We start from the raw sequence: 10,516 nt of genomic DNA, 5'->3' as shown, positions 1-10,516 counted from the left end.
GGGAATTTAAAGTTGTATATTTAATAATTATTTATAAGCTTATAAGAAAATAATCGATAGAGTATATAATATGTAAAATCGAGTAAACGAGCTATGTGTGAATTATTATAATAATCAATCATACAATAATCGTATCAATTATAAATTAGATATATCTTTTTATCGATTGATATTTAAAAGAAATTTTACGAAATTAAAAGTAATATTTTTACACAGTCGTCTGAAAGTTCTAATCGCGTTTAGTCAACAAATATTCGATTATTTCTTTCTTACCGAAACGAAATAAAAAAAAAGAAAAAAAAATTATTAAATTCTTAAATTCGGTTAGACAACAATAAATCATTATTATTATTTATAGATTTTATTCAAATTGTAAGTGTTTTATTCTTGGACATGAAAATCGATTTCTTTGTTGAATATTAATAAGAGAATTTAATTAGAAAATTAATTACCTTTCTAAAGATTTCAAGAGTTTCCTTATTTCATTGAATAAGAGAAGATTTACACATACACATATACATATACACATACACACATAAATTATACATACTTACTGCTGAAATGCAAGTACCACGTCAAGTATATCTGAGAGTAGTCGAACGGTAACAGAATATTCCTCGTTATTATTGATCTTCCTCACTTTATTGTTTATATTCGTAGTGGTACTTGCGAAGTTGTGGAAGATGTTATTACTATGACGTGTTTGTTTAATGTTTACTTTATTTTAAGGATACGTCAATAATATATCAAAGTAAAATCGATCAAAGAAAAATATTCTATCAGAAAATAGATAAACGCATTTAATAGATTCAATTATTTTTTTTTTTCTAAAGTCAACATTTTCCTTTGAGCATTTAACAACAAATTTCAACTAAATATTTCTAGAACTTTATATTAGAAAAAAAAAGGAAGATAGGAGAGAGAAAGACAGAGAGAAAAAAGGTATAATAATAATAATAGGGTTGAATAAGTAAAATACCCCCTTTTATAATAAATCTACATATCATTCAACATATATATACATATGTATGTAATTTAGTGGGATATTTTACTTTAAAGAATTTTTATCTATTGTATTTTTTAGTTATACGACCATATTTTCATTCATTTATACATATCTTACATGATTTATTTAATATGTTATGTTTTTACATATAAACGAGATTCGTAGGGTTTCTGTATTTTTTTTTTTTATTTGATAACCCCAACCCCGAGGGTAAGACGGGGGTGGGGTATAATAAGAAAAGGATGATTATTATAAAATATTGGGTTGAGTACAAATAAATTTCTTTCTTATTGTTAGTTTAATACAACAGTGAAACACAAGTATTATTTTTTTTTTTCATATTTTGTATATAGTCTTGTAAAAATGGTGTTTAAAACTGTTTTTGTGGTCCATATTATTGTTGTTATTTATATTATGTCTTTTAATATGTTGTGGTTTTGTTCAATTAGTTTCATGATTTTTCGTCGACATTTTTTCATTGATGATTGATTGGTCGATTATTAACGAGGTGCATCTTTGTTATATAAATTTTTTATAATCAGTTTTTTATAAATCAAACGTACGTGTGACGTAATCAAATGTGTTCTTAAAGTATAGCAAATTTGTAATAAAATTTTTTTCGAAATTCGGTATTAAATTTCATCATTAGTTTCATTTTCATTTTCCAAGACGCAGTGTAATACTTTCGATCGAATAAATAAATATTATAATCATTTTTTTTTTTAAATTACTTTATGATATGTTAACTTGTAAAAATGCACGCAAGTATTGAACAGATCATCCGATTAATAGTATCAAATTTATGAGATCATTTTATAGTTCATCTTTCGAGAATATAATACGAAGAAACATTTGACTCAACCCAACATATTGAAAAGAGAGGAAAAGAGTGTCTTATTTTTATTTTTTTTTATTTATTGAACTTACTTCGTTTCAATTATTTTAACGAAATGATCCGTATTGTTTTCAATTGCTTTTAGCACAAACAATTTTATCTTTTGTCTCTCTCTCTCTCTCTCTCTTTCTCTTTACTTTTATCTCTTTCTCTCTCGGTCTATTTATTATATATAATAATTAACCTATACAGCAATTTTTATATATATATATATATCGACACATACATATATACATACAAAGTTTCTTCCAATAGTTTTTATTCCTTTTCTTTTTTTTTTTTTCATTTTATTTACAGAGGATAATAGTTGACAGGTTTTAATACTCTTATAGAACTTATTATATATATGTGTGTGTATGATATATTAGATAAGTTATAAGAGCTTCTTGTTCTAGAATTTCTTTCGATCGAAAGCTTGAAGAGACGAACACACAGCTGCGTCTAAAGATTTTTCTTTCATTCTTTTCCTTTATACTTTTTTACGTGTTTCTCGTGATTGCACAAGCAAAAAATAAATAAAACAAATAAAGAAATGTATGGCAGATTTATCGTTTATTATAATATTATTAATTTTTCTTGTGTTATCTTTGAATTGGTTTATATTCCACGTATATGTATATATATGTATATATATTTTATTATATTCATTTTTGAAATTTATTCTTTTCTTTTTTGTTTGTTTTTTGTATCAAAAATATTATTTAGAAGAAAAGAAAAATAATATTAATCGCGAAAGTAAAAAATTTGGTCTAATATTTCAAACATTTTTTTACAAATCGAATAATTTTTGTCGGCAAATTTATATTTTACTTAATCGGAAGTCGATTCGTATTCGGAGATTGTTCTCTCTTTTTCTTTCTTTTTTTTTTTTTTTTTATAAATCGATATTCACGTAGTGAAAAATCGTGATTCCAACACTCTAACGTTTATCGAGTTTGCCAATTGGAAATGGTCTGGGCATTCTCTCTTTTATAACTGGGTACGTTAAATTTTCTCTTTGTTATCAACGTGGAAAACGATTTATCATCGAGTTTCGTTACGTCGCCCATATGCACATGCACATGCACATGCACATGCACATGCACATGCACATTCATATGCATATACAATTCAACAATTTTTATATAATCGTGATAATATTATATTTCTTTGCTGTGACACGCGCATGAGAACAAAATATTTCAATCTATAACCAATCGATAATAGAAATATATCGTCAATAAAAAAAAAAAAATAAAAAAGAAAAAATAATAAAAATAAAAATTACGAGTATTATTTTCTGCGATTTCTTTTTGTAGAGATTTTCTACCTATTTATTTTTTCTTCTTGGAGGAGAGGGAAGAAAATTTCCTCCTGCATATTGTGCGATTTTTCATTTCTTCTTTTTCTTTATTATTATTTTTTTTTTATTTGTTTCTTATTATTAATTAATTTTTCTTTTATCATCATCTTGTTATAAGAGACGAGAAATGTGTAGTACGTGTGTGTGGGGGAGGGGTTGTACAGTGTATTTCGTTTTTTTTTTAAATTTACTTTAGATTTTTTGTTTATGTTTAAACACTATCACGGCGTTTCTTTTTTACATTGATTATAATTTCTATACATATCATTTTTTAATTTCTAACGATTACATCGAGACGACGTATTCATTTTTTTTCTTTTAATATCGTATTCGTAGTACACACACTACTTATATTTTTTTTTCTTTTTTATGTTTTTAATTATTATAATTATTATTATTATTATTATTATTATTATAATTATTATTATTATTACACCTTTAATTCGTTTCTACGTTTAAATCGTATAATTTTTAATACTGACTAATCATCACTAACGAAGGAAATTTTTTTTCTTCTTTTCTTTTTTCTCTTTCCTTTTTCTTTTTAGAAGAAATTCTCGAAAAAAAAGAAAAAAAAGCAGTCAGAAAATTTTTACTCCAAGGAAGTAGACGTACACGTTCGAATTTTTTTTTTTTTTTTTTATTTCTACGGATTGAGGAAAAATATTTGTCGATATAAATAGAAAAAAAAAACAATTTAATTTTTTAAAATGTTAATTAAAAGAAGAAAAAGAATTAGGCGAAGAGTATTTAATATACACATATAATATAATATATATTTTTGTGTGTTTCAAAGCTTTCGAAATTCCTACGTAGTATACGCAACTTTGAAAATTTCATTTATGAGATCCAAGAGACCACAAATATTCATTTAATGTGTGTATTAGTGTATTAAATAGCTCCAAGGTAAATCTCTCGCTATCTCTATCTCTCTTTCTCCAATGAGATTGAACTTCTTTATGAAATAGGAGATAAAGAGAGATAGAGAGAAAGAGAGATAGATAGATAGATAGATAGATAGATAGATAGATAGATAGATAGATAGATAGATAGATAGATAGATAGTTAGTTAGATAAAGAAAGAGTTTAGTTTTATTAATAAATTTAGGAAACCTTTTGATGCATTTAACGTTCGTCTAATAGTTACTTGCGGCTATAAATATATATATACGCATTAGTAAAACCACGGTGCCATAAATTTATTTATTAATATACATTTCATTTATTTCTTTTTTTTTATCTATTCATTATATTTTTCTTTTATTTGTTTTTTTTTTTCCTTGAGAAAAGCAATGACGGAAAGCATAATTTATGGTGTTTTATAGATTATTTTATAGTACTATTTTCGTCATATCATTTAAAACGCTATATTTATATATATATATATATATATATATATATATATATATATATATATATATATATATATATTTTATTTTAACAATGTTCACAAGTGTTTCCTTATATTTTTTTTTTTTTTACGATTAATTTGTATTTCTTAATAAGTTTTCTTTCTTTCTTTCTTTTTTTTTCTTCTTTTCGTTTTTTGATTTACATCACATACAAACACATCTGTGTGTGGGTTTTGCTTATGAAACATTTAGGATTGTCTAGCTAATGATACGTGTCTTTTTCATTTTTGTTCTTTTTTTTTTTGTTTTTGTTTTTTTCATAGCATACACTATTACCCATAAATAACAACCACAACCATCATTCTCATAAATTTTTTTCTTTTTTTTCTCGACCATTAAAATATGCGACAACGTTGAGAATAAAAGTCGAACGATTTATTTGGGAACAACGAACACCGACGAACACAACCCACCCTGACTAATTATTTATTATATTTTAATCCATGAGATTTATAATCATCTTATTTCGATAATTTAAACATATCCCGTAATAAAAGATAATATATAGAATAATAATAATAATAATAGAATAATATGTACATAATACATATTTTGTGACAATTTATTCGTATAATTTCTAGTTTAAAATCTAATATTACATTTCTTTCTTATATATATTTATTTATTTATTTACCACCATTGATTCGATAAAAATTCTTTTCTTTTTATTTTATTTTTACTTCTTTTTTTATTTTCTTCTTCTTTTTTTATCTTTTCTTTTTTTCCAAACCACCAAAAGTTACAAATCTTTATTATTCGATTGAATGTTTTTGGTTATTTTTTTTTTGTTATTATTTATTTTTTGTCATTTATGTGCGTGTTATCATCAAGAATATTTTCTTTTTTTTTTATTCTTATTCTCATTTAAAGATAAAGAATTTTCCAAGATCATTTCGTTCGATTAATCTTTCTCATTCCAGGATTTTTTTTTTCACTTTACAAATCATCTTTATTTTTTCTTCTTTTAAATAAAAAAAAAAAAAAAAAAATGAAATAATGAATCCATATAATAAACGTAGAGAATAATACTTTGCTTTGCCTGGAATATTAACACAAACGAAATACGACGAACTATATTTTTTTCCTTCGTTTCTATAAAAATGCAACAACAAAAAACAAGAAATATACAATAATATTTACAAATCCCAAGTGTATACGCATATAATAATACTTGTGTGAGTTGGAAGAGATAATATTCAACCATTAGAATACTCTATTATCATTATTATTATTTAACATTCCACAAATTTCATTGTGTGGTTTAATCGATGAGTAGAATAAAGGGGGTTGGGGTGTGGGTGTACACCAGAGGGAGGGATTGGTAAAGGAGTGTGAGTGAGAAACGTTCATTCTCCATGTCATTTTCCTCATATCACATCCTTCTACTCTACCACTCCTATTTCCACCCCCACCTTTTGCTTCCCCCATCTTTCTCATCCCTTGTTGTGTCATGGTCGCGGTTTTGTCAGCTATGCTTTGCTTATGCAACTCAAGTTTACTCTTCCAACTCTTACCACACAGTAGTTGCGAGGGCTTTTGGAAACTCCTTGCTTCCTACTTCCGGGTCAATGATTTCACGTTTACATTAAACAACAATAATAATAATAATAATAACAACAATAATAATAATAGCAATAATAACAATACAACAAACGTTGGTACAACAAAACACTTTTTTTTCTTCGAGTAAAAAGTTCAGTTTTGTGATGATGCAGTGGTAAAAACCTTTCCCCATTATTCCTTTTTTTTTATCTCTTTCTTACATATACATATATTATATACATATATGTATGTATGTATGTATATTGTTAAGTCAATATTTTTCGTTCGTTCATTCTTCTTCTTCTTTTTTTTTTTTCTTATTTTTTATTCTTCTTCTTTGTAACGACAAAAGGGTTGAAGGGAGGGGAGTATGGATTAACCAGAAAAAAGAAATACACGATGTGTGTTGTACTTCATTTTACAATGGCTTGTATATATCTTTGAGCTTTTTCCACGTTGTTCATGCGAAAAAATAAAAATTGAGGACACGAGACTGAGACGCGAGGGGTAAGTGTGTATGTGTGTGTTTGTGTTTCTTCCCCCCTGATACGTAAATGCTAGATTATTATTATTATTATTATTATTATTATTATTATTATTATTATTATTATTATTATTATTATTTATTTTTTTATCTTTTATTTTCTTTCTTTTATTTTTTTTCTTCTTCCTTAAACAAATGACATGTGAATCGATGTTAAACGTTTACGAATAAAATCTTCATTACGATGAGATGAGTACACACACACACACGCATACACATGAGATGGGGACCAATAGTAATTGTATTAATTATCGATTATGATGTATATATATATGACGTATGTTGTTATACGTTTGTTCTCCTCCCTCGTATCAATTTATCCATTGTAAAATATCGACAATTATAAATCGTTTACGAAACAATGTCAAATCATTTTTACATATACATACAGTATGCATTAAGTATTTACGAACAATAAATGACTTCGATGAAAAAAGTATTATCTTTAATGCATGTTTAAAGTTATATAGGTTCATTTATTATAATACGAAGCTTTTATTGAAATTTCAACACGGTAGAATATAAATCCTATCGTTCCAGATATCCAACGGTTAATTGATTAATAATAATAATAATAAAAATAATAATTGATATTTCATTAGAAAAAAAAATAAAAAAAAAATTGACAAAATATTTTTCGATAAGAAGATGATGATATATTGTTCAAAATTTATACACGATTTTTTTTAATTTTATTTAAAATAAAAATCTATTTTATCTTTATTTATATAAAATAAAAAATAAATAAATAAATAAATAAATATATTAAATATAATTAAATATAAGATATTTAATTTCTTTTTTTTATTTTATTTTTATTTTTTCGTTGAACGATTTAAGATATTTTTCTTCTTACCACACGTGTGAGATAAAAAGTTGAGTTAGAAAATCGTGAGACACGAGGAGGAGAACAAGCAAGATGTTCAACGTTGAGAACACGATAGACCGATGAAAGTAGAGGTAAAATCCGGAAAAAAACCTAAGATGTCTGGTCAAGATTTGGTATAAAGTAGTATGAGAGTGAGTGGGTGGGTGAGTGAGAGAGAAAAAACATTGGATATGCTATAGGCACTCTTTCTTTCCATCTATCTATCTCTTTCTTTCTTTCTTTCTCGCTATCTTTCACTTTACACCACTTTCTGCAAGTCTTCTTTTCTATTTTTTCTTTTTTCTTGTTTTATTTTTTTTATTTTTTTTAGGAACTTCTTTTCTAGAACCAACGGATAGAACGTTGTTGGTTCGCAAACTCGCAAGAAAACTTCTCCTGTCTTTTTCTATTTCTTTTCTTTTTTTTTTGACTTCACGATTTTATTTTTTTATTCTTTTTCTATTCCATTAACAATAAGGAACGTTTGAGAGTGAGAGTCCTTCGGATAAGATCTTACATCAAGATTATTGAAAATTTTTTCTTTTCTATTTCCGTTTATGATTGAAAAGTATATTGCAAAAGTTGAAATAAATTTTCAATACGAAGTTACGAAGTACAATGCATATCCTCCATCCTCCTCCCCCACCCCACCCCGCTGCAATAAAATTTAATAACAATTGTTAAAATTGAAATAATCTTCAAATATGTAATCTCATAATCAGATATATACGAATAATTGAATATCAATTTAAAAAAAAATTGATTCATGCGAAAAACATTGATTCATCGTATATGCAAATAAATTAACAACATTTTTCTGATTACGTATCAGTAAAAGAAGAAGAGAGGTGGGGGTGGGGGGTAAAAAAAAAGGATGAAAAATTTCGAATAAAGTTCGAATGTTAATCCTCCTCAAAAAAAAAAAAAAAGAAATAAAAATCGATTATCGATATTGGATAAAAAAGTTGAAAAGAAGGACTTTTTTAGTCGTCATTCTATTGAATAAAAAGATTCACAAAAAAAAAAAAAGAAAAAAAAAGAAAAAGAAAAAGTAGAAGAAGAAGAAGAAGAAAAAGAAGAAGAAGAAGAAGTTAGGAAGCTCGAGAAACAAATTTCGTCTAGTCAACGAAAAATAAGAATTCACTGGGATCACAGGAAGCTCTCATTAGGAGTGTTGGCTACTACGTCAATGGCTTCTACTACTCCTTGATCGTCCAATCTATCACCGCTTTCTGTTTCACCTGGTTTGATCTCATAATTGTTAACAGGATCCCCGTACTGACTTTGATAAAATTCTTCACGCATCATGTGATTTAAGCTGCTGCAACGGAAGCAAAGTATTTCACGGAATGGTTTGCGAAAGTCTCTGGTCAATGTTACGTAAATAATTGGATTTAATAGGCTATTGCAATAACCCAACCACAGGAAAAGACTCGACAAAAATGATGGTACAGATTCGGGGTCTGTTAAAAATGCCCTTATCAATGCCAAGACGAAAAATGGTAACCAACAGATGATAAACGCGCTCATTATGATTCCCAATGTTGTACTGGCTTTACGTTCCTTTGCCAAATGGAACTTTAATTTTTTGTGATGCGGTGAATTAGTCACGCTGCACGTACTATTCAAATGATTTCTTATCACCGTTGGTTTTGACATCGTCGTTATAGACGGTGTCATCGTTGTCGTCGATGATGACAATATTGGTTTTTGCAACATTGGACACTGTGACTCGTTGCTTTTACGTGGACCACCGGCGAAACATCTCACTGCGTTACCGCTACACTGTAACATTATAAACAAAGTAATAACATTTTATTTTTATTTTATTGATTTCTAGATTTTATCTGGTAATGATATTTTGTTGTGTATCGTGTTTATGGGTTTATTTGAAATATTTATTTAAAAATTATACTTATACGATTCTAACATAATAAAAGATCCCTGAACTATTTGTTCGATCGAAATGAAATGATGATTGAAATAAAAAGCAAAAATGAATGAATTTCTTTGTCCAAGATTGTATTATTAAAAAATTAAGAACGTCAGAATCAACAAAGCTGAGTTTATATCGTGAGTTGGGTTTAGGTAGCGAGACAAGCGCAAAAGCAAAAGCAACACAACAAGCTTCTGAATTCGGAATTACGTTACTTCCCTTTGTGTTCCTAACGCATACAGGTATAATAATGTACGTCGATGTATTGTGAAAATCACGAGGGGATATTCTGATGTAATACCAACGTTGCGATGATATATTATCGAATTTTGCAGGTGTGTATATGTCCACATCTCGTATGACACATAGCCCAGTTAGTCCATGTGTGTTGTTTCGATTCGTTACGCATTTTCTCCCTATCCACCCTATCTTTTATTTTATTTATCTCTTTTTTTTTACGATCAGGAATATAAAATACGAAAGTAAAATTTCATTTCATATTTTTGTTATTTAAATGATCCATATATTGTTGACTATCATCCTCGTTCTTTTCGTTGATATGGAGAATGATCATGAAAATTTTTGTCTAAATCGATTTGACATTTTTTTGTTTAAAAGGGAGGAAAAAAATGTTTCGTAAATAGTATCAAAAGAAAAAAAAATGGTTTGACGTTAAAACGATTCGTCATGTACGGTATGCATGTATGTACATTTAAAATATGTACGACTGAATTCAATCGATAAAATGTTTGTTAATATTTAAACTGTCAATATTTATTATGAAATATGTATCGAACAAAATAAATAGAAAAAATAGAAGAAATCTCTATATATATATACATGTACTATGAGTAGGAGGGTTATTAAAATTCTCATATATGATTCGTAGGACGAGTGACAAAAATAGAGTTACGATGATCATACACTAACTTTATCATCAAGCTGACCTATCTTTTCTTTTTTTTTCTTTC

The 10,516-nt window shown here is 26.8% G+C and overlaps 1 protein-coding gene across 12 annotated transcripts in view; it reads right to left on the bottom strand.

Annotated features, from left to right (window-relative positions):
- Positions 1 to 1,329: 1,329 nt before the first annotated feature.
- The window catches only part of 5-HT7 (5-hydroxytryptamine receptor 7), a 114,379-nt gene continuing 105,192 nt past the window's right edge, over positions 1,330 to 10,516 (bottom strand). For all 12 annotated transcript variants that reach the window (XM_089179841.1, XM_089179845.1, XM_089179835.1 and 9 more), the window contains one exon: positions 1,330 to 9,394. In XM_089179841.1, the coding sequence (XP_089035967.1) occupies positions 8,759 to 9,394 (636 nt within the window). In that variant the 3' untranslated portion in view covers positions 1,330 to 8,758. The remainder of the gene's footprint in view (positions 9,395 to 10,516) is intronic.

The sequence above is a fragment of the Polistes dominula genome, unplaced genomic scaffold (assembly GCF_049000335.1).
Source record: "Polistes dominula isolate Pdom_NZ unplaced genomic scaffold, Pdom_raw_medaka contig_49, whole genome shotgun sequence".
Classification (NCBI taxonomy): Eukaryota; Metazoa; Arthropoda; class Insecta; order Hymenoptera; family Vespidae; genus Polistes; species Polistes dominula.
Note: the sequence above shows the minus strand (reverse complement) of the source record. Positions and strands in the feature narration are given on the sequence as shown.